General features: G+C 38.7%; 1 protein-coding gene across 3 annotated transcripts; it reads left to right on the top strand.

Annotated features, from left to right (window-relative positions):
• The first annotated feature begins 6 nt into the window (after positions 1 to 6).
• On the top strand, positions 7 to 24,604 carry TMEM87A (transmembrane protein 87A). Of its 3 annotated transcripts, XM_064658143.1 has the most exons (19): positions 7 to 194; positions 1,211 to 1,268; positions 5,023 to 5,120; positions 5,905 to 6,021; positions 7,667 to 7,720; positions 7,824 to 7,880; positions 9,445 to 9,592; positions 10,314 to 10,375; positions 12,276 to 12,459; positions 13,312 to 13,411; positions 14,168 to 14,261; positions 15,440 to 15,512; positions 16,550 to 16,654; positions 17,806 to 17,864; positions 18,081 to 18,184; positions 18,545 to 18,618; positions 19,799 to 19,910; positions 22,287 to 22,317; positions 22,648 to 24,604. In XM_064658143.1, the coding sequence occupies exons 1-19, from the start codon at positions 63 to 65 to the stop codon at positions 22,687 to 22,689; spliced, it is 1,704 nt and encodes a 567-aa protein (XP_064514213.1). In that variant the 5' UTR covers positions 7 to 62; the 3' UTR covers positions 22,690 to 24,604. The 3 variants fall into 3 exon arrangements, with proteins under 3 accessions (XP_064514213.1, XP_064514211.1, XP_064514212.1); XM_064658141.1 differs by lacking the exons at positions 15,440 to 15,512; positions 22,287 to 22,317; positions 22,648 to 24,604 and adding an exon at positions 14,818 to 14,893 and having other exon boundaries at positions 8 to 194; positions 19,799 to 19,962; XM_064658142.1 differs by lacking the exons at positions 22,287 to 22,317; positions 22,648 to 24,604 and having other exon boundaries at positions 9 to 194; positions 19,799 to 19,962.

Below are 24,604 nucleotides of genomic sequence, written 5' to 3'. Positions count from 1 at the left end.
GCCGCGTCCCCCCGCGAGGAGCGGAAGAGGCGCGGCCAGCGCGGCGGCCTCCGTACGGCGGGATGGCGGCGGCGCCGCGTTGCGGGGGGCGGCGGCGGCCCGGAGTCGTCCTGCTGCGGCTGCTGGCGGTGCTGCTGCTGGCGGGCGCGGTGGGCGCCGGGCAGCGCTCCAAATGGCGGCTGCCGGTGCTCCTGGTGAGTGCGGGGAGCGCGGCCGGGCCCTGCAGCCGCCGGGCCGGGCGGTGTGGCGGCGGTCGGGGCGAACGTGTGCGGGAACAGGGGCAAGAGGCCGTGGCTGCTCCGCGCGTCGTCCTCGGGCTGCGGCCGGGGGCTTCCCTGCCCGGGCCGCTCCTCTTTGAAGCCTGACCGCACCCGGGGCTGGTGCTCGGGCTCGGGGCCGTGGCTGCCCCCTTCCCCGCTGCCAGGCTGGAGCCCTCTGTGGCGGGTCGGTCGTGGCGGCGGGGAGAGAAGGCTTGTGCGGGAAATAGTTCGATGGGCAGCGGAGGGAGCGCGGCCCCTGTGAAAGCCGTGATGTGGAAGAGAGGGAGGGAAGGAAGGAAGGAACGAAAGCGGTAGGGTCTCCCCGACTGGTGCCCGGCCTTGGGAGGGCCTGTGCGGGGAGAAGGCGCCCCGCGCCCCCCCCTGCAGCCGGGCTGGCGGCCCGCACCGCCGGGGCCTGGCGTCGGGAACGCTGGACCGAGAGGTGCGGGCCTTAGGGAAGGTGAAGGGAATTCTGGCACTTCTGAGAAAGCATGTGTGCTTGTAGTTCTGCGGGAGAAAGCTGTTTTGCCTCACTTAAGATCTGCCTTTACGTGGCGGTGGGAGTAATGTGTGCTTTCTCTGAGACCCTTGAGCTTCGGGAACAAAACTGAAGGATCATGGCAAATGCTTCTTTTGGTTCTTAGAACAAAAAATTTTTTCGTTGAATAGTCCAGACTGTCTCATCAGCAAGAAAATGGTAATGATTTCAACAAATGTCAATGTGAAATTAATTCCGTTTGCAGAACAAAAAGCCCCAAGCCTCTCAAACCATCTTTAAGAGTGTGTTGAAGGGGTGGTGAAGCATGACTGGAAAGTCCAGTAAGTCTGGCTCCAGATTTGGCATTTGCTTTCGTTACTGTATTGACTTAAAACAGAATGGAAGATTATGTTTACTTAAGCTCAGTGACATTAAGCTCACTAATGTCTCTTCTGTTTTTGCGCCTTTACAGGGGAAGAAGTTTAACTTTGGGAAGATTCTCTTCAGCAACACCACCATTTTCCTGAGATGTAAGTGGTTATAAGGGATTAACCTGCTTTTTCTTCTTTTGGACACCCCTCCTACTTTTAACATTTGGGACTTGAAACACTGTGAAGTGTTTAACTGCACTAGCTACCATGACAGCTCATCTAGCACTGTATGAAAGCCATAGCTCTGATATGATTGATTCTATTAACAGCCTTGAAGCTTCTCAGTTGTGATCTGTTTAGGCTGGAGCAGAAATGAATGGCTCTTCAGGCCCTCTGTAGAGAGGGCAAGATGGGTAATGGGAGCACCACTTCATTTCAGATAGGGGGTAATCAGGTGTGGGATGTGCTGAGCTGTACTGTGAGGTGTGCTTTTCCTATTGAAGATTTGCTGAATTCCTCTGACTGGGAGATCTGGTGCTGACTGGGACAGGGGCTGTTTGTATTGCAGAGTGACTGATGCCACTGTACAGGAGGCAATGCTTTTTGAGGACTTGTTCCTTTGTAGCTGAGTGTTTCTGGGAGTGGTAAGGGAATGTTGCACACTATGGCAGAGATCTCCTGAGAGATGTTTTCTTCTCCTGATCCCAGTGTGCAACTGTGCTACAGAGCAAACATGTTTGCAGCCTTTCAGTTTTTTCTGCATATTGCTCTTTGCTGATCTGGCCAGGTCGATGGGTTATGTAGGTTACTGCTCAAAGGAGAGTTTCTGTGAAATACCCTCTTACCTGTGAACATGAGCACAGCATTTAGATGGCAGTAAAATGACGTAGAAGTGACTAGCTGACTTTGAAAGGCTTGAAATCTTTGCCATGTGCTTTGAGCGCTTTGAGAGGTTGATTGCACCATGGAGGGGGAAGCTGGTCTGCACGAGTTCTTACCATTGAGGTGGGGGGAGGAAGCTGTTTGGTTTCTGTCTGCTAATTGGGTGCTTACACAGGTACAATGCCTGTGAATGCCCTTCTGCACTTGTAGCAAGTGAGGAAGTGAAAGTCTCACAAGACACAATGAGTGGAATCTGTGCCTGTGTCATGTCAAGACTTAGTTGCTGCAGTGATTGTATTCTTTTTAACTGAGAAAATTAAGGTATTGTGGGGTTTCGCTAATACTTCTTGGTGAAATTGCATGTTGCTGTGCTCTGTTATGTTTAGTACTTACCTTGCTGTTTTTCAGGTTTAATTTCCAATACCTGCTCTTCTTGTGTTTCAAATAAAGTCTGTTAAGTGCCTTCACTGATCCCACATTAATCTGAAACAGGAGGCTAGTATTTGAGTGGTTGATAGTGAGCACTCATCATGTCAGGGTTAAGGCTTTCCCACTTGTCAAGTGTAGCTCAAATGCTAAGGTTTGCTTCTTGCAGTGAGACAATTGTGAGTTTACAGCTGCAGGATCAAAAGGTAGGAATCTTCTTGGGGAGAAGGAGGGGGGTTTGAAAGGGCATTTGGAGCTTTGGTAGGTTTTAGGCTCTTTCCTAAAGTTTAATAGAGATAGTGTACTTGTAGTAACATGGCATCTGAGACATGGGTCCTTGCAGTGAAGTATGTGGTAAGTCTAATCATGCTGAAATAACTGCGAGAAGGAACTAAGGCATAACATTTGTTTGTTAAAAGGCAGATCTGGTGTTAGAATTCGATCCCTTGGCTCCTGATGTGGACTTGAACTACACTGTGCTTGCACCCTTAAACAGGCATTAAGTCTTAAAATTCTTTAGTGAAGACACCTGTTTTACATACCAGTGTGATTAAAAGATTTACATGAATTTGGATAATGAATCATGGGAAGAAGAAGGAACAAAGGCTGTGAACTTACTCAGTTTCTCAGCCTAGATTATATTTAAACTGCATGTGATACTGAGAAACTTCAACTTTGCATATTTTTTCTTTTCTGCCCATGTCTCTGTGGAAGCTGATCTCCTTTTGTTTGGTGTCTGTTGCCTCTTCCATCTGCTATGTGATATTTGTGTGGACAGTATGACCCTTCTTGTCAAACATGATTGCTCATGGGTCATCCATGGTTTTGGTGAGCCCCTGCATCTCCTTTTCCACTGTCTCTTTTTCTCCTCTTCTTGACTTTTTTTGGTATGTTTGTGCTATATTAGTGTCTGATGCTTTCTGGTTCTGGCTGGGAAGACTGCTGCTGGCATTTAGTGTTGTCAATAATTAATTTATTTTTATCTACTACTTTTCTGAAGTGCTATTCTAGAAGGCATTTGGTTTCTTGTTTAGGATCATGGTAGAAACCCTGCTCTCTGTAAATGAGTACAAAGATTGCATTCAAGTTGAATGTTTCTGGCTTTTTTCTGAGGGCTGAGGAACTTAGATTTCCACGTTGCTGAATTCAGTAAATGCCATGGATGCTTTTTCTGTTTTAGAGTACTTCCTTTTAAAGGTTTCTGTAATTTTGATGTTTGCAGATATTGCGCATTTTTCTAGTCATGACCTGTTTTACCTTTAGTGAATATGTAGTTGCTTTTTTATTTTTAATAGATAGAAAGGTATTTAAAAGGTATTTTTTAATCTTTTGCTAGCTTTTTTTTGAGATGTTCCTCATTTGATCAATTTTATTAGAAGAGCCTTTGTCATCAAAGAATTTGCCATCTACCCATGTCACTGCAATGCTTGTCTTGTCTTTTAGTTTCTTTGTTGTGCCCTCTGCAACATCTAGGGAAACGAGGAACATGTATGCCTTGTTTCTGTGCTTACTAGGATGTGTCATAAGGACACTTATTTTTCAGTCATTTTCCTTAAACCTTTGGTATTAGGAACTGTTGTTGATTTCTTAGCTCTACATATACATGCTTTAGTAGTCATGAGGTTTAAAGTGGGATTAGTCAATTAAGATTCCGTGGCAGGGTCTTTCTTCTAATTGCATTTTTTACCTGCAGTGATCAGTATGGAAACATTCATTAAAAGTGTGCATGTAACAAAGTCTGAGATGAATGTGCCTGTGAAGTTGTGGGAACTTCTTAGCCACTGCAAACATGCTGTTAACTCAAAAGAGTTTTGCCATCTGCTGACTGGGAAAATGCAAACATAATCATCTAAATGGCTCTTCCAGAATAATCGCTGCTCATTTTGTTTAAGGGTGAAACTTGCCTTCTTAATGTCAAGTTGTCTTCATCAGGTTCTAGTTTAAGATTTGAAACACAAAAAAACCCTTTTCCTGACTGGGGGAAGATCTTGGGTTTCACTTTTGTGCATGTTGTTCTCTAATAAATCAAAGTGGAAAGTTGTCTTATTGCTGATTTAGGTAGCATTGCAGCATTAGCAGCAAGAGGGAATGTATAGATGGCTTGGTTTGTCTTTTGGGGGGATGGATGTTGACTTGCAAAATCTTACCTTTTTGTTATTTTCTTGGTCATGGTATTGAAATATTTAAATTTTATGTGCAAATTGCTCTTAGTATTATCCTGTTCTTAGCTCTCTTCGCTTGGTGTGTGTCCCTCCCGTCTCTGGAAGGGAGACCGTTTTTTTACGTTGTAACACTGAGAGTCACTGCTGTTCTCTTGTTTGGTATTTGCAGTTGCAGAAACATCCCTGATTGTCTTCAGAACAAAAGGTTTCCAAATGATCTTCAGCTCTTTAATAGAATTGTATGATGTTATAGTGGAATTCTGTGCTTGCTTTCTTTCACTGAACAGTAATGGGTTACTTGAAGAAAATGTTTTTCTATTGTTTTCAGTTTCATGTTTAAAATGTAATTAGGGTAGTTTTGCACAGATTGGAAGGAAAAGCATGGAAGGTAGACAGTGTCTTACATGTTCTTATCTGGTGGTTTTTTTTGTTTTTTTTTTTAGTTGAAGACGATGAAAAAGCTTGTGATCCTTCCTTAGGTTTCAATGTTACTTGGTACTTAAGATATTCTGACTGCTACAATGAAGTCTTCAACTTTGGGGTAAGAATTGCATGGAAAAACATAGGTTAGATTTTTTTCAGGGTAAGCAAATCTAGTGGGGAGGCAATTGGAGATGTTGCTCTTGCATTCACATTGCGATTTGAGCATAAAAGACACATTCTTCCATTGGAAGATAACAAATTTCTGAAATGGAATGGAATTGATCAACAGCTTGCTGCAATTGCTGACTTTTTTTGGGTTTTGGGTAAGGTGGAAGTGTTTGTCAGAATTGTTCTAAACCCAGGAGCTTAAATAAGTACATTGACTAAACTAAAGCGTGTGAGTTTATGCTAGTTGAAAATACTTACAACAATGCTTAATGACAGTGAATAGAAAAAAATGAGTTTTTTCATGTTTAGTCTGAATTCTGTTCTTTATGTATGCACATTGTAAGTATTAGCAATTTGTATGAATGTATAGTGTTTCTATCAAATGTTGTAGAACACAGTTGTGCTTCATATGGCTTATACTTTCCCATGTTTGCTTTAAATATTAATTATGACAGTTGTAACTACTAATCTAGCACAAGACTGAGTCTTAAATCTTTAATATTTTGTGTAGGCTGAAGTTTATGCTGGCTACTGCACCTCCACTGTATTAGTTCTTACTCAGAGCCTGTATGCCATCATTTTTATAGTCTTGTGTGGTCTCAATGGCCTTTATTCTGTTAAAATTGGTTCAAGAGTGTGTGCAGAGTGAAGTTCTCCAGGTCTTGCACCTGTCTACTTAGATAAACCATTTGAAATATTAGATGCTAATCTAAGTTCTACTCTATGTTTGGCAGGATGAACAAGCAGATAACTATTTTGGGACCACAGCTGAAGAGCATCCGGGTTGGTCAGGATACTATGCCACTGCTTCTCTTCTCTTTCCAAACTGCTCTGAGCTCCTTAGGCCTCAGGTATGGGTAGAAATTTCACAGTTTGCTCTGTTGTCTCATACAATATATAGAGAAGGTGGTAATTCTTGTTAGATGTGTTAGCATCCTATGTAAGTGTCACTATAGGTTGGGAGGTACTGCTTTTTATCTGTTTATGACAACCAGGCTGTGATGATGATTTCTTAGTTTCGCTTTACTTCTGGCTTGCTATTCAACATCTGGCTCACTATGGTGAAAAAAAGATCCCAACCAAACCACTGTAAAGTTCAGTGCTTCTTTTTGTTTGTGGTTTTGTGTTCCAAATTTTTTTTGTTTATGGGAGGCTACTGCTAGTTGTGTAGAAGTGGCAGCAGAGTAAAGATCCCACTAAATTTGGGTCAATAAAGGATTGTCATTTATTGCTCAGATAATGTTAATTTAGAATAATGGAAATGAGTGTTGAGAAGTTAATTACTTAAGCACTGATAGCAGGTTAAAACTGAAAAATAGTAGTGCTCGTTTGAAACAGATCAAGTGGAAGCGAGAAGACGATGCAAAATTAGCGCGGGAGCAAAGTGCAGGCGTCAGCCCTATGCTGGCTGTACATCAGCAGGCAAAGCTGTGCCATCTGCTGATGACAATGGCAGTGTAACACGGTTTCTTTCTTTAATGGTGTACGTAAGAACTCAAGGCAAATTGTGGAGCGTTGCATCTGTGTTCAGCCATTCCTGATTTGAACAAGTTTATGGATAGAGAATACTGGGAAATGTCTCATAACTCCTGAACTTAGTGTTGTGGGTTGGTTTTTGATGGTTTTGGTTGTTTTGTTGTTTTGGTTTTTGTTTTAAGAAAAAGGACGTGTCTAAAGATGACTTGAAAAGTGTTTTTAATAATCTGTTTGCAATGCCTCTAGTTCCTCTGATGTGTGAAGATGGCTTGAAAAGTTTTTAAAAAGAAAGAAAAAACTTCACTACATGCCTGCTTTTTATGTTTAATAATATGACAAGTGTCAGTCTATTTTTACTGGGTTTTATAAAGGAGATCTTGTGGGTTTAGCTGTGTAATATGAATTCGGGCAACTTAACTGAATGTTCAGGTTTGTGAAACTGGGGTTTTAAAAGTCTTTAAGTGAATTATTATCCAATTCCTTTGAAAAGTCTACTGAATTTCTAACAAAATATATTCATCTCAGATACTAATTTCTTAAGTTTCACAGAAATTTCTTCTGATTGTTCAGGCTTTTTCTCGTGGTATAGCAGTTTGACTAGATTTTGAGTCACCGAAGTTTAAAAGAGTTGGCAAAATCTGGATCTCTAATAGACACTCGCTCATCTAGGAACTTTTTACTTCATAGATTAAGGCAGAAATCTCAAAATCCTGTTTCTGTCTGCGTAGACTTTATCTAGTAATGGGGATACCCAACAGATTAATATTTGGAAAATAAAATTAACTTCACTACTCTCATGTCTGTGGGTTCTAAAAATAGATACCTGTTATCTGAGGGGATGAAAACCAGACTCCCTCCACAAATGGACAGTTGATTTATCAAAATGAAAGCTGTCTAATACAGCTGTTCAGAGAATAATCAAGTTTACTGGAAGCTGTTCTGGTAAGGTCATGTTGATGTGTAAAGTGCCTATAAATGTTAAAGTATCTATAAATGCTGTACCTTTCTTGTATCCTGCAGATTTTCTATAAAGAATTTGTTCATCCAGAACCTCTCTCACCTGAGAAACAAGAGGTAATTTTTCTTCCCTTCTAATGAGTGAGTATAGTCATGGAAGAGATAATTTTGACATATTGATTTATCCATTTTTCTGTGATGTGTTTTTTGTTTCCCTAAGGGCTTAAAAGATAAGAAGGAGAGCACAGGAAATCACACCATGGTGACAGATAAAACTGTATGTATACTGAATTTAAACATGGCTTGTAATCCAGCAGTCTTTTTTTGTTTTGGTTTGGTTTTTAAATTTATATTTATTTGTATACAAAGAAATTATTGGTAGGATATTCTATGGGTTTTTTTGACATCTGGAATTTTTTAGCTTGAAACTGGGTAGTGCTGTATGGAAAATCAGAAAGGAGAATAACAGAAACAGAGTAACTGCTTCTTCTGTATGTGAAATATAGAACTCATACCATTCAAACCAATGGTATAAATTAACAAATAATTTTCTTTTTCCATTGTAATTTAAAATAATAATTGAAAATACCTGTTTTAAATGGTGACTAATTCTTACAGAATACATTTGGTTTTGTTTTTAGTCAATTTTTTTAAAACATTGTACCTAACAAGTTGACTGATTACTCTTGATTTTCAAACCTGTTAGTATTTTTATTATTTATTATGTTCAAGACTCAAGGAAGAACAATTGTCAAAATAGCTTCAAGTTGATCATCCTGGATGCCAAGAAAGAAAATGTATTTAACTCCTTGTGTACTTAAAGGCCATTCACTTTAAAGCTAAAACACAAATAGCTGTGTGTGCAGGTGCGAAATAAGGAATCAATTCAGCAAGAGATAGAGATAGTTTAAAGGCAAAACTGGTGTATATAAATTTACCCATTTTCTTTTGAGTTTACTGCGTTTCTAAATAAGTTTTATTTTCAGTCAATATTAGCAGATTTTTTTTTATACATAATGTGCTTTAGGTCTTGCAGTCAGGAGGTTTCTTAAAAGAAGTGCATGCTCTTAATACTAAAATTCTCTTGGAGAGGGCGTTGTAAAAAAAAGTCTTTGTGGCAGTTCTGCAGTAGTCATGTGAGTGGCATACATGTAGATAGTTTTAACTTTAAAGCTCCTGGTAAATATTGCAGTTTCTGAGATAGCTAGAACTTCTTCAGTTGTGGAAATCAAAGAAATCTCTGATTTGTTTTATGGCGCAAATATTTATCTGGACAAGCTTACTCTGTTAGTTTATTGGCAGGATTGGAGTCTTACAGGTGTGAGAGCTGCTGCAGGGACCGCAGTAGTAGTGTCCATAGGAAATGACTACTATGGAAATCTCAGCTGCCTCTTCTATCTTACACTGTAAAATTCAGCCTTCACCAGGGAGCTGAGTTATATGTAGCTGTGCAGTTCCCAAGCAGTTGATTGCAGCAGGAAATACTTATCTCTGTGATGGTCCTAATGCTTCCAGTCTGAAAAGAAGAATTAGGATGCTCTTCTGAGTTCTTTGTAGCTTTTACAGAACCTTTGAGTACTCTTGCAGTAAGCCAGTATTAAATTTGCAAAAAAAAGCTGTGGTCACCTCCCAAGTCTTTGAGGATTCTTCTGCATTCAAACAACTAAATTTTAAGTATTATGTCTAATAAATACATTTAAAATTTACATATCAAATATTTATTAACAAGTTTTAGGTCTCAGAAGAGGTGACCTTTATATTTACATGTATGGCTAGTCTACTTCTGTCTTTTCTTTGTCTTCTCACTGTGCACTGTTAACATTTAGATGTTTTATTTTCAGGCAATGAATGCTGTTATGAAAACTTGGCGAGATGGACCATATATATTTATTGTGCAAATTGGAAGTATAACTGCAAAGGATTCTATTACCAGAGTTAAAAGAATGGAGAGGACAACACCTTCCTCATATCAAAATAAGCTCTTTACAAGTAAGATAGCTGTCTGTATAGAAATATGAATATACAGCACTATTTTTATGTATTACCAGTCTGAGTGTATTCTAAGGTACTTTTAATAGATAGTGTATGGTTCAATTTCATCAGACACTATATTTCACTTCACATAGGTATTACTACAGCTCTTTCTTATCGTAAGAAAATAGGTGCTTGCTAGTATCTTGAAGATCCTAAGACTGTTGTTCTGTCTGTTTACTGATGGAAATAAAGAGGAATCCAAAGCATTTCAATTTTGAGGCTTGGTGTTTTCTTTAAAAAATGTGCAGACCAATACAGTGATTTATATTAATAAGCTCAAAACATGTAGAGTACTAAGATCATAATTGTTGCCTTGATATATTATAAGATACGTAACTGTCCATTGATAACCTATTCAAACTTCAGAGAAGTTTGAAAATCCCCTTAAGCAGTTAACGTACGTGTGTTTCTGAATTTTTCTTGTTACACATGAATCTCCAGAAAAAATTACTTTTAAGTACTGCTATGAGTTACTTGGTAATGGAGCGTGTAATTTTAATTGCATGCTTTTAGCTGAGTGTGTTATAAGTCTTAACTTTCTTTATTAAAGTGCAAGTTAGATTTAAAAGCTATGTGAAGACATGTAATTTCTTTATGCTTGACTTAAAATCATTTAAGTCCTGGCTTCCTTTTTTTGGTTCTTGTTCAATTTGGTTATTGGATTGTCTTTTTACAGTGACAGTAGAACTGAAGGGGCCGTATGAGTATCTCTCACTTGCAGACTATCCTCTGATGATTGTAAGTAAACCAGCTTTTCTTTGATCTGTAAAATTGTCAGTTGATTTGAATGTCAATTAAATACTCTGCTTTCATATTTCAGGAAACACAGAACCAGTGTCTCAGGAGAAAAAGTTACTTAGCAGAGGGTGTTTTTGGGTTTGGTGGGGTTTTTAGTTTATTTGTTTTGAGGGGTTTTTAGCTTTTTTTTGTTTGCTTTTTCTTTTTGTACTGAGTACAGGATAGAGAAAACAGATACAGATTTCAAATGCTTGCACATGACACTAATGTTGTCCTTTTCTGGATTGTTTGAATTAATGGATGTTAATTTGTAGTTCCTGAAGTTATCAGTATTGTTAGCTCTAAACTGAGTTTTACTGACACTGTTATTCGCCTTAGCTCACATCTTACAAAATTTGCTATTCCATGCTTTTGTTTGCAGCTACCCTTTCATTTGTCACTGCTTTCTTTGTTCTTTTACAGCTTAATCTTCCTTCTTCCACCAGCTGTCTCACACCCCATGAGGAGGTCTTTAATACTACCTAACAGTGAAAGCATAATTGAGCTACAAAGAGCTAATCCCCTTTTTATTCAAAGGAGTTATTGACTTGGTAGCTAGTTTCCTCTGTTGAGAAGGCTAAAAAATAAAAAATCTTTAATGTTTATTTAGTGAAGGCAAACTTTAGCTGGGGATCAACAACAAGCAAAGTCTCTAGACTGACTTAATTGGCAAGAATGACCTGTAAACAGTTGAGCCCAACAGCATTTCTGAAACACATTTTACTTCCCGCAGAAATAAAAAGCCACCAGCAGCTCGATTGAAATGTAATTCACCAGTGTGAATATTCCATGTGACAGGTCCAGAAAAAGGTCTGTCTCTCTAAATGTTTCCATAATGGAGCATCTGCTCATGAACTATCATGCCTAGGTTTTTAGCATTTGAACTGCATGGGTTAGTCAGATGTGAAAATCTGTAAGGATCAGTAAGCTGTTCTCCTAAGGAAGGTGTTTTCAGTTGGTGAAAGTTTCAATGGATTGTGCAGCTAATTTCAGTTTGCTTGCTTTAAAAAAAAAATCTTCCTTCTGGAAGAGGAGACTGCTTGTTTACTTTGGCTAAGTACTTCCTGCTATTCATCTAATGTCTTACTTTCCTCCTAATCCCTCTTAGTGTGCTTTTTGAAAATTTAACTTGCTCTGCTATGATGCTTTAGAAAATCTACTTTTGAGTAGCGTTGTCAAGCTTATTGTTTGCTGTAGGAGATGTACCATGAAAGTTCTTCTCAAACAAGTAACACGGGACCATAAAAAAACCCAAAAAGCACAATGTTAATATTTAAATGAAAGCTGGATTTCTTTTTCAATTCCAGGTTTTTGGCTGACCTAAAGCTTGGTTAAAAACTGAGTTTACTGGAAATTAACTTTTGAGAAAAGTTGTTGAATTATTTGAACAGAGGGCTTACAAGCATTAGTTGCTTATCTCTGTTCTATGGAATGGTGTGTAAAGGTGACCTGTAAGTTTATTTGCAGAATACTGTAAATGTACTATGAAGTTATTAATAAAGCAATATGGGAGAAGGAGTAGAGTTTCTAGTAGTTGATCATTTGCTTGAATTATTATCTGGGTTTTTGAAATCTAGTAGCTCAGGATATCTTCCTTAGAAAAGCTGCCTGTCAATAAATTGGCAGACTACTGTTCAAGAGAGCAATTGCTCAGAAAGTCAGTCACTCTGATTGGCAGTGAGAAATCACACTGTCAATGTTAAAGAATGCAGAGAAGACAAATGAAACAGTCTATTTAAAAAGTTCCAAAGTTGCTATACTGGGGGAGAAGATAGAGTTGTCTTACAGCTGTGGAATGGAAACAAGGAAATTATTTTTCTGGGTCTAAAGTTCCTGTTTCTTATTTCTTTTTGTGTAATAGTTTTTCATGGTGATGTGTATTGTGTATGTATTCTTCGGGGTTCTATGGCTTGCATGGTCAGCCTGTTACTGGCGGGATCTCCTGAGGATCCAGTTCTGGATTGGTGCCGTTATCTTCCTGGGAATGCTTGAGAAAGCAGTTTTCTATGCAGAGTTCCAGAATATTCGCTACACGGGAGAATCTGGTAGGTGATGGCTGCATCTCCCAGTTTAATTGATGGGGCATAGTACTAATGGCTTATGCTAAATTGGGGTGACAGATGCATATTAAGCATATGATTACTTGAGGATTGTTTCAAAACGAAGAACAGGGAACCAGAATTTCTGTATTTTTTTATATGTTGAAAACATGATGCTATGTGTTCTTCTAAAGCTCAAGTGCTGTTGCTTAGTCTGACTCCTGAGTGTAGTGTCTTAGGCATGTAGAATGGTAGATTCTGGAGAGTATACATTGTAGTGCTGGCTTGAAGTTTAAAACAGGACTTCCTAAGTGTAGTTTATAATTAATTTCTGACAGTTGGTGTTGGCCTTGGAAAGATAGTGTGAAACTCATTGTTCAACAGGACAGCATTGTAGATAACTCTTGGTATTTAGCCCAACCTGATAATCCATTTTAAGAGATTTCCTTCACATAAAACTGGGGTACTCTAGTTTTGAATTTTGAAGCTGGATGCATACAAATGAAACTCTGCAAGTAAAATGTCATTATGACTTTGCTAATTGGCCACACCCATGGTACACAAGGTTTTATTGGCTGACTTGTTTGGAAGAGTATCCAGGCTGACCCTATGAATAAATGTTTTATGCATCATTTACTCTCCACTTTCTGTGGATGTAAACTTTTTCAGCAGGTTTTTTCTTAAGCCAAGTGACCTATCTTTTCTGAAAGCTTACTCCAGATGTAGATAATAAAAAGATTATGCACTTCAGTAGCCTACCTTCTATATCTGCTCTTGTGCTACAATAGCATATGCAGTAGTTAATAGAACAGAAAATATATTTTAATAACCTGACTTCCTCCTCTTTGCTTTTGGTAGTTCAAGGAGCAGTAATACTGGCAGAACTTCTCTCTGCTGTGAAGCGATCATTGGCTCGAACTCTGGTCATCATAGTCAGCTTGGGATATGGGATAGTCAAGTAAGTAATTTGTTACAGGTTTGTTGTGTTCTATTTAAAGTGTTTTCACTATTGTTTTTTAATAACTTAGGGCAATATTCATCTCCCTGTACTTTGCTTGTTAAAAGGTAGGTGCTTTAATTAAGTGCTGTGAAGATCTAGACTTCTTCACTAGTAAACAGAGACATACAGTTCTGTATTGCTATCACTCTTCCTTCCATCCTTTTCTGTGTACTGCTGTTGGGTGAGTGTCTGAGTCATTGTTGAGATACTCCCCTGAGTGGAATGGGAGCTTTATGTGCCTGCCTTCTGGGTGAGGGCGTCTTATAGAAATTAGAGAAGGTCAGTGATCACTGATAGAGGAGGGGATCTGCTTTAGGAGGCTTCTGTTGCTAGGAGTGCTGCTTATCTGTCCATCCCTAACTATATTCAATGGTAAAACAACACACTGTGTGGTAGTGGAAGCTTTTGGCAAGTGAGGGTGTACTGGGGGAACTGGTGTAGAAGTGGGATGTGACTTCTTGAAATGGTTGTAAGATACTAAGCAGGTTAACTAGGAAACAGGACTGTTACCAATCTCTCCCTTGGTCACATTATACCATAAGACAAAATTAATAGTATGCTTTGAGCACCATGATAAAATTATTTCTGGATTCAGAAGTTGCTTGTCACAAGGACCTTTTATTCACGTGCTTCATACCTTGTGTGAGACTCAAGTTGACATGACTTCACTTTTAGTTCCCCACTTAATCTGAATTTCACTTTTTTTTCCTACAGGCCTCGCCTTGGAGTTACTCTTCACAAAGTTGTTATGGCTGGAGCTCTTTATCTATTATTTTCTGGCATGGAAGGTGTTCTTAGAGTCACAGGGGTCAGTAATAACTGCTTGAATTTTCCCATATGCCACAGACACTATCAGCTTTATTTACTTGTATGCCAAGGAAGAATCTAGAGCTATGCTGAAAGAGACAATGAAGTGGTTAAATTCTGAGACTGTGGATATGGATTATTGACAATTATTTTAAGTCTTGTCTATTTAGTAGGATATAATTCTGTATAGTTTGAAATAATTCTGCTAGTTTTCTGATTAGCCAGGTTTCAGCCTGGACCCTTGTGTCTAATACTTTGGATTAGGTAGGGCTAGTTGCAGACACAAACGTACAGCTTGGATCATCTGGTCATGAGTCAAGAAAACCCTACCCAAGAATAAAAAAATAAAACCAAACAACAACAACAAAACACAAAACAACAAATAACCCAAATCCCCACCACTCCAGTTTTGGAGGCTGTGACTGGGGAAGCGTGTGTAAGTGCTGCTGCTCCTGGATTCATTAGGAAGTGCATCTTGGGATGTAGATTTCTGTTGTTCTGTTTTTGGTATTTTGGGATAAGGTTTTTAACCTGTCACATATTTGGTACTTTTCCAGTTTTTCTATGACACTGTGGCTCTGATAGCAAACTTGGCCCTGTCCATGATTGATGCCTGTATTATTTTGTGGATATCCTTTTATAAACTTCAGAATGCTACAAGCTTATTCACAGCTTATTATTTCTGTCTTACAAAGAATGTGGTTTGCTTGTTTCTGTTAGGACTTTGATAGTTTTTGATGTAAACACAAAGGCAAGTTTTGCCTCTTTAGTCAAACTTGGTGTTGCCAGTGAAGCTTTCAGTTTGTCCATGGATAGGGTAAAAGATTTAATTACTACATCTCTAACAAGCTGATTGCTAGATTTCTGTAATGGAAGTGGCCAGAGCAATTAATCACAGCAACTGCCTCAGCAGAGACTCCCTTTTAACAGCGCTAGATTGACTTAATCTGGAAAACTGCTTCTTGCCTTGCTGGTGGAGAACTGGGAACTGACAGTGTGGTATTGTCAGTTCCTCTCTATGCATTGGGCTAAACTCTTGGTTCAAGCCCTCTGTTTCTGTAGCAAAACTCAGAAGCATTGTGGTGGTGTATTTGTGGTTTCACGTAAAATAGCCTCACCCTCCTCACTTCTGTACCTTGTTTTCTTTTTTGTTCTTATTGGCTCTCTCTTTATCTCCAGGCCCAGAATGATCTTGCCTCCTTGGCTTTTATTCCCCTGGCTTTCCTAGATACTGCCCTGTGCTGGTGGATATCCTTCACTGTTTTACTTGATGGGGTGTGTTTTCTTTTAAATTTGTTTTTTTGGGAAGTCTTTGGGGCTGAATTTTTTTTTAAATAATCTTCAAGTATATATTTTTTTCTAGTTCTGGTAGAAGTTATAGAACTTCTGTAATTGAGTGTTCAGGTAAGCTCCTGCTACCTACTGCTCACCTAGTTTTTCTTGCACTGGATGAATCTGTGTTAAAGCTGCTCCTGAATATAGTCTGTCTGTTATCAGTCTCTGATTGTTGAGTGTGAAAGCAGTTTGTTCTAGTGTAGCATGTCACAGCATCAGAGAAGGAACCCTTGGAGAACTGACTCAGTTTATGTTTTGAGGAGAAGATTGCTTAGCAACATCAAACCTAAAAGTCTTTCTGTAAAATCAGAAATAATCTTGAAGTAGGTGACAAAACGGGGCAGTTCACTTTTTGGTGTCTTGACAAGCAACCATAATCTTGTGTGACTTTAGCAACTGACATTAAATACTGAACTTGTATATAGCAAAACCCCTATAAAGTGTTCTTAGTGAACACTATTTCTTAGCAAAAACTCAAATTAAAATGTGAATAGCTTGCTGCCAAGCCATGAAAACCACAATTCTCCCCTATCATGATATCTCTTCTAAGCACTTGTTTTGTCACTGGGAATAAAATAAAAAAGAAAGTGTGATGGCACCCGTATACATTACTTGGATTTTAACTCATTTTTAGTTCAAATTTGACTTTTATTTTATCAGAAGTACAAGTGACACTGTTCTGGAGGAATGGACCGTAGCCCAAAATAGATGCCTGGATACCGTCTTTGTGTGACAAGAGTTATAGGTGTAGATGAACTAAATAACAGTCCTAAGGGACTGATTCTGCTCTTTGGTACCTTTGCTATAGGATCAACCTTTTCTTCTACTGAGAACTGTCTTTTTGGAGGGCTCTGGGGGTGGGAGAGCTGTTGATCGTAAGATCTGGGTCTCCTCATGCTAAGTCTGTGACCAGATTGTCCCTTCAGAGGCTTTTCCTTGACTTTTCATACATATTCATCAGCTTAACTCAAACAATGAAGCTGCTAAAACTTCGAAGGAATGTTGTGAAGCTCTCTTTGTATCGGCACTTCACAAACACGCTCATCTTGGCAGTAGCAGGTAAGCAGAAAATTACGTCTATCAAATAAGACCACTTTCCATTTCCATATATGGCTTGATTTGGTCACTAAAGCAAATCTTTAAATTTGGTGACCTTTCTGTAAATACAATCAAAGTTCTTGGTATTTCTGACTCTTGACCCATTTCTAACAGTGGGTCTTTGCCAAGTGTTGTGTTGATATTTCAGAGACAGTGGATTATTAGTCCTGATGTTAATAAAATCAATAGTAATGCAGCTCCTCTAAGGGAACACTTAAATCCCACTACAAGCTGCTAGGGGGCAAAAGATTATTATCATACGCTGTTAACTTCACAGAGATACTTTTTGCCAAAATCACAGTATCACTGTATACTTTCTCATTTTTAAGATGTCTGAAGACCAGATAGCTGAAGGACCAGAGTGATTCTTGAAAAATGTATTCTTAGTATTGTAACATAATGCCCTCTGTATTCTGGAAGAATACACATTTGTGCTCTGTATTCTGGAAGAGTACAGGTTCAATTTCTTTTTCCATTTATAATAGTGATGAACTGAACTTCAAGAACAAATCTGCTGATGCTTCCAGGTGCTCTGCTATCAATACAATGAGCAGAAAACTTCTAAAGACTGTGCCTTTATTTAAACAATCAGGCAAAAAAGCACATTCCTTTTAAAGCTCTGATTGAAATTCCTTTCAGCACGTGGTTCTTAGTCAACTTAGAACACCTTAGTGGAGGGAAGTCTGTTGTAAAATTATGGTAAGGGCATAGTTTGAGCGTTGGAACCGTTGTGGGTCAAGATCTGAATGCTTAAGGCATTCAAGCAGATCAGATTGCTGGGTTACTTCAAGGTAAGCTTTGTTTTTCAGCTGATAATGAAACCATGATTTGGAGGGGAGATAAAAGTAATGTAAGAAAAATAAATAGGAGTGAGGAGTTGGCTAAATACTTAATATTTGATTTATGCCTTGTGTCTCTATGTGTCTGTGCCTAAATTATTGTATAAGGTCAGTACAATAAATCCATCTCTCGTTTTTCAAAACTATTAAATTGGATGTCAAGACTTCACTGTTTAGGTTTTTGGTCTTTGTTTTGGAAAGAGTCCTGTTGGTGGGATATTTGAATTGGCGTATTTTGTAGTAATAAGCAACTTGTTTGTTTGAATATTGCAGCATCTATTGTATTTATCATCTGGACCACCATGAAGTTCAGGCTGGTGGACTGTCAGTCGGTGAGTTTATATTGAATGTTTTCTACAATTGCTGCCTCTTAATAAGTTTGCATTTGGCAGTGAGATTGCCACATGGTACCACATGCTAAAATTCTCACTGTTGTGAGTAATGAGCCTGTTTGACAGATGCCTGTAGTTCACCCTTGGAAAGAGATGAGGACATGGAATTTCTTGCTTCTCAATACTTTCCATTTGTGCTGCTGTATTTCTTGGCAGGACTGGCAGGAGCTATGGGTGGATGATGCCATCTGGCGTTTATTGTTTTCAATGATCCTTTTTGTCATCATGATTCTGTGGAGACCATCTGCTAACAACCAAAGGTTCAGCTTTTCTTACCTCTTCCTAAAAATACTGGGTTTTGGGAATGCTTGTTTATTCAAAGAAGTACTGGAGGGTGATTTTTAGTTACTCTATACTGATCCATAAGGATACTAAGCAGTCTGTGTAGGGGCTTGAGGAAAAGTAAGCATAGAGAAGTCACATACATAAAATCCAGTCTGTTCCTGGTTGCTGAACTTATTTAAAAAGAAGTGACTTAAACTTTTGATTATGTAGTTGAGCATCGGTCTTAAAAATAGTGAACTACACAGAATAATCAAGTCATGTGAATGCTGGGGTAATGGATCTCTTGGGAGGCAAGAGATACAATTCTAAGAGCTTTCATTCTTTCACACCTGAAGGTTTGCTTTCTCACCACTGTCAGAAGAGGAGGATGATGATGAGCAGAAAGAGCCAATGTTAAAGGAAAGCTTTGGTAAGAAAAAAATTTTTCCACCTAATTTCAGTGTTAAAGAGACACTTTTGTGGAGGAAGGTGTCTTCCTCTCTGGCAAAAAATTCATTACTGCTGGAAAAGTGGAATCAATTGCCATCAATACATGTAGTTAGAGGAAATACTGGCTTTATCTTTAGTGTTTACATTGCCAATGTTTAATTCTGGGGTTGACACTGGAAACACTGCTACTGCTGATGTTGCTTTGCCAGTGTCTAGTGGACTTTGTTTTATTGAATATGTCAAGTCTTAGGTTTGAATCCAGTCATAATGACAAGGATCTCTTGGATATTGTTGCTAGGCAGCGGTTTAGTGTGCAGTTCTCTTTTAAAATCCCAATTAAGAATTTTCATTTATTATCTGTGCTCTGAACTCTGCAATCTTAATTTTCCATGTTAAGGTCTAACATAGGAATGTCCAGTGGGATGAATATGTTTATTCATGAAATTGTCTGTTGTAACACCTCTGTTCATAAGCTGTGTAAAAGGTAGGGCACATACCTGTTGCTGCTGTCTGTCCACAATTCATTATGTTGGGATATATTGGTGCTGTTTGCCTTGTGTAGCAGATGAGGAGAAGTGTGTAATCCATTAGGTGCATTTGGCAAATCAGCTCTATCTGGGTATCTGTCAGGCTGGGAGATGCATGTTGCTGTTCATCTCGTAAGTCAACCAAGTGGCCGGTCAGCAGCCAGTAGGTAAAATAAACTTTGGGAGTTGCCTGTGTCTCAGAATGGTTAAGGCTGGAAGGGACCTCTGGAGGTCATCCTGTCCAAATGCCCTGCTCAAGCAGGGTTTACCTAGAACAGGTTGCCCCAGACCATGTCCAGATGGCTTTTGAGTATCTGCAAGGATGGAGATTCCACAGCCTCTCTGGGTAACTGTGTCAGAGTTCTATGCTGCTGATGTCTGGCTTAACTAAAATGATTAGAAAATTTATATTTCCTAGGTAAAATCACAAAATTCAGAAAAAAACAGGTATTCCACCTGTCAGGAAAAAATACTACAAGCCTTCCAAAGGGAAAGCTGTCTCTAATCATTAACTTGTCTAATTCTGCCTCTTGAATCTGATGAAATATCTTAAATGAAGATTCAGCACTTTCACTTACAGTCTACGAACAATTATAGTTCAGTTATCCCAATCTTTTTTCCTTTTGTTTTCAGAGGGAATGAAAATGAGAAGTACAAAGCAAGAACCAAATGGGAATGTAAAAGCAAACAAAGCTGTGAGTACACTCTCTACCTCAAAGAATATAGATTCATCTCTTCTTTGTTTGCTCACAGTAGTTATGAGTAGTTTTGCAAAGTTTTGAGCCAATAAATATGAGGTTTTTGGTTTGCTTCAGTGTGAGTAAGTCAAAGTATTTTAAGTTTGCATTACTTCTGAAAAGAAAGCAAATACAGGTTTTCCATCAGATTTCCTGTATGTACAGTGGAAACTTTAGAATTCAGTCTGTTCTTTAGGAATGTTTGTGCAATCCAGTATAGATAGAACTGTATAATACCATATTCTGATAATGAGTAATACATTATTTTAACAAGTTTGTTAGTCTCAGAGGGACAATTTTAAATAAATTGCCTTCTAGTTTTGAGATTTGTGATTTATTAGTTGAATGGGGTGATATGGATATTGTTATGTACCTGCCTAAATACTTGAGGATAATGTGCATTTTTTTTCCATGTGGCTTACAAGCCACATTCATCTAGGAGGTAGAAAATATGTCTTGGAATTTTCATGGAATTTGTGCATAAACTTAAAAGTGGAAAGAACATGTAGGAATTCATTGTAATAGCAGTCATATTTTTGTCGTTGACATTGTTTTTCTCAAAGGTTGATCGCAACTGTGTACTACTTACCTGAGGATAACATGAAAATCAAACTTTTCTGTTTTGGGACCCAGGGGGATGAGAGAGTCATTTCCACAACTTCAGAACAAATGTACTTGTGTTGTGAATTAAGAGACTGTTCACCAGATAGAAATGAGAAATCCTGACAATATGGACAATACCTTTGATAAATCTAACTTGTGCTTTTTATATTGTTTCATCTATTACCATCTTCAAAAGATAGTGTTCTTTGTTGAGAAACTAAAACTAGATTATGTAAATAACCGAGGTGTCCTGAGGTCCTCCTTTTCCTAGTCACCATTAGACTGTTAAAGAGTTCACAGCTAGTTTTTCTTTAGTCCTCTTTTTTTTTTTTTTTCCTGGAATGTGTTTTCTGTAATCCAGAAATCAAATCGAAGATGTTTTTTCCTGTTGTTTGTTTGGGTTTTTGGTTTTTGTTTAAATTTTTAACTGACATTTTAAATACATTACTTTTTGTCAAGTAGGCTGAGGAAAAAAAAGGTTTGCATGTGACAGCATTTTGGGGAAACTGACTTTTGTTTTCTGTTTAATTTCTGTATTTGTAGCAAGAGAGAAGAGAGGTAGAGGAGAATGATATAGATCATCAGTGACAGATGTGTGAGTAATTATTATAGTAACAATAAAAGAAGGTTCCTTGCCCACAGGACCACAACTAGCTACTGGCTGGCCCTTCCCTCCCATGCTGCTGCATGGCAACTCCTGCCCTCCGCCTCTGACTTCCTTCGTGCCCTGCCTGCCACCTTGGCTGTATGCAGTCTGTCAGATTTGAACCTGCTGACTTAAAAGAACACTGCCTCAGACTGTGAAACCACAGACTGCTTTGCACTTCACCTAAAGTTAAATCCTAGAAGACAGACACAAACAAACCCTCTTTCTGTTAAGTGCTCTGAAAAGACCCTTGAGTATCTTGCTGAATGTAAACCATGGAATAATGTAGTTTAGTTTACAACCGACATTCCAAATAAAGTTGAAATTTTTATGTTTCTGGCAGTATAGTCAGCTGTATGATGTCTACATCTATTCTGCTTTTAATAACTTTTACATCCTAAAAATGCTACCTTTTTTGTAGCAAAACTGATGTTCACAGATTAATTATGTTCACAAATTTGAACAGGTATTTTTGGCAGAGGCTATGGATTGAAGTACAAAACTTTCCTTGAAGTTAGGTAAAGACAAGAAATTAGGTTAAGTTTCTAGAGGATGAAAAAGTGCATTTTCTGAGTTGAATTTGGTTTTCCCAGTTCTAATACTGATTTTTTGAAGACTGATAGGATTCCTTAAGAAAAAAAGAACTAGACTGGTGTAAGTTATGAAAGAACACTTTGAGCTCCTCTGCTGCAGGGTTTTCTGTTCCTGAGAGTCTGATCAGGGTTGTGAAGAGACAATATCTCAACAGATGGGATGTCTATTATAGGCTGGGGTACCAGTGGAACTTGTTTGATTCCTGGGCCGTGTTTTTACAACATGGTCCCATATTGTAAATTTCTTCAGAGTAGTTTAACAGTGTTCCTGCATGAATGATGTGGCTTATTTGGAAACTTGGAAATTGTTCAGTTGATAATGAGAAGCATAGAAAAAAAGAATTTGAAACTGCAAAGGTGGTTGAGAATATTCCTTGGGCTCTTCCTTTTTTGTGTGTCTTTCTCTAATTTCTGTTAAATTGAAAGGTTTGTCTTTGTTGCTCTTCTGTGCCCTAAAAGCAACATAAGGTTAAAAATAGTTGTCAATCGTATGCTCTTAGTATGTATTAATTTTAACTTTTTTTCTCCCCCCCCCACTGCAGTGCTCTTCCAGCTCTTCTGGATTCAGATGAGGTCAGTAAAGAAGTCTTCAGTTCAAATTAGTCTTCTCACATGCCAAAGGAGTCATGAGTCAGCTGGTAAAGACTTGGCTTATCAAAACTGGACTGTGATCTTGTCAGTGCAGCAGTAAAATACTACAAGGGGGGAAGGATAGTGGGGACAACTTCTTAGAATACAAACATGTATTCCAAATATGTATTCTAAAAAAAGTGCTATATCTGCTGTGTAAGTTGGACTCCTGACTTAAAATGCATGTGAGTTTACATTTGTTGTGAATGTGCACATTCTGAATAAGGTAAACCTACTGGGGGAAATGACACCATTGGGTATTTTATTTTCCAGGAAAGAATGATTACACACTTCGAAAGGTCCAAAATGGAATGAAGGAGTAGCTTTTTGCTGCTGGAAGTGGAGACGCCTCTTTTAAAGTTGCTTGGTGGAGCAAGTGCATCCTGCTGATTTGTTTGTTGATCTCAGCCTTGAAAGTTTGATGCTTTACTGTCGTGGAGGGTGTCTTGCTGTGGAAGAAGTTCACAAGGACATTATAAACCTTTCAGAAATTTGAATTTACAAAGTTGCTGCGAGTTTGGATTTTTAAGCAATTTACATATGTACTATTCCAGCACCTTCTGTAACTTTTCAAATATTTAATCTGTGAAACTAAAATTCCTAATGTCTGTTTGAGGAGTTTATATTTCAGTGTTACAATTGACAACTAGAGGTGAACTGCCTGTACCTTTTTGGGGGGAGGGTGGGGACATCTAGAAGTAAGCACTGAAGAAACAACAGACCCATTTACTGGTAGATACAACTGCTGTTGTATGTCATGTGCCCAATATGCATGAGAGGGTTTTAGAGAGAAGCTCCTGTTGATGAAGAAAATTAAGATGCCAGAATGGAAATATTTGGAAAAGTTACAATGATATGAGTTTTTAACAAAATCAAGTGCAATTTTATTCATAACACTGTGTATGAAAGATTTTCTATTTTAAATGCCATTGATCTATAGGTAACAGCTGTCTAGAGCTAACACTTGCTGTTGTGGCACATCTCATTGCCGGCAATGTGGTGGATGCCTGCAAAAATTATTTGCCCCTACCTTTCATGTGTTGCATGATTTAATTTAAAACAACAAACAAAACAACACCACCAAACATCACCAAACCCATTCCTGCAGCGCTCCAAAAGTGCTTGACCACATGTTAAGCAGATATTCTCCCTTTACATGTAACATCTCCCACCAAGAAGTTGGCGCTCTTCTACGAGAACATGGCATTGCTTTCTAGAGGGTGCAAGCACCGCCTACCTTACTTGAAAGAGGCTTTATGGGCAGTCCACAGTGCTGGGATAGTTAAGTTCCCAGTGTCTGTTTAGAATTGCTTCCCATGTAAGTGATCTGATGATGAGCTTTCCTGTCCCAATTGGTCCTATGGCCAAGAGGTACTCTGAGATAACTGTGTTTCAGTCAAAGTTTCAAACTCCTATATAATTGCATTTTGTTTCTCCTTTTGAGATTAAAAAGAGCATTTGGTGTTGTTTTTATTTTTTGCTTGGCTGTAACAGCTACACTTGCAATAACTTCCTCATGGAAACCCACTGTAGACTGTATGCAAAAGGTCTAATTCAGGTTCATAACCTTTACACCTGATGATTACCAGGTATGCAGTAGCTGGACAGCTCAGGAGCAGATGTGGCTGCTGCTGGAATGGCATAGGGAGTAAGCTCTTCTGGTTCTTCACTCATAGCTATGACAGCAGAAATAAACATGTGCCTGTACTTCATTCATTCCACTGTAAGGTCTGGTAGCTTAGCTGTAGTTCATCTTTATCAGCAATTCAAGCTGAAACGTGGCACTTTACAGTAGAGTAGCTGAGGCACAAGGACATAGTGTCTTCTGATAGGTGTGCTGTGGGGCAGTGAACTCTCAGCAGATGGGCAGAGAAAAAAAAGCTCTGGCTATAGCACCTCACTGCTTCTGCAGGAGTTGCTAGAGCTCTTCTTTAGGCTACAGGTAGAATCTTTTAATTAAAAAACACTTCTAATTTGCTATGCTTAATTGATATAGATGAAAAAAATGTTACCTCCATGTCCTTTTGAGGAGAGGAAATTTTGTGAAATAAAGCTACACAAAGCTCGCTATTTAATGGGGGGGGGTTCTGTTTTGATTTTTTTTTTTAAGTCCTATTGTTCTGGGTTGTTTGGGTTTTTTGAAACAAATAGGTAAAAATGTTCTCTACTGGAAGCACAACAGTTTGTATGTACTATTTAATAAAGGCTAGGCAAAGAGGAGAAAGGCTTA

The sequence above is a fragment of the Pseudopipra pipra genome, chromosome 6, assembly GCF_036250125.1.
Source record: "Pseudopipra pipra isolate bDixPip1 chromosome 6, bDixPip1.hap1, whole genome shotgun sequence".
NCBI classification, from domain to species: Eukaryota; Metazoa; Chordata; class Aves; order Passeriformes; family Pipridae; genus Pseudopipra; species Pseudopipra pipra.
The sequence above is the reverse complement of the archived record's forward strand: the minus strand, read 5'-3'. Positions and strand labels throughout refer to the sequence as shown.

Coding starts and splice junctions, on each gene's coding strand:
- TMEM87A (XM_064658143.1), top strand. CDS start 63: ATGGCGGCGGCGCCGCGTTGCGGGGGGCGGCGGCGGCCCGGAGTCGTC. Junction 1,269..5,022: donor CACCACCATTTTCCTGAGAT/GTAAGTGGTTAT, acceptor TTTTTTTTTTAG/TTGAAGACGATGAAAAAGCT. Junction 13,412..14,167: donor TTGGGATATGGGATAGTCAA/GTAAGTAATTTG, acceptor TTTTTCCTACAG/GCCTCGCCTTGGAGTTACTC.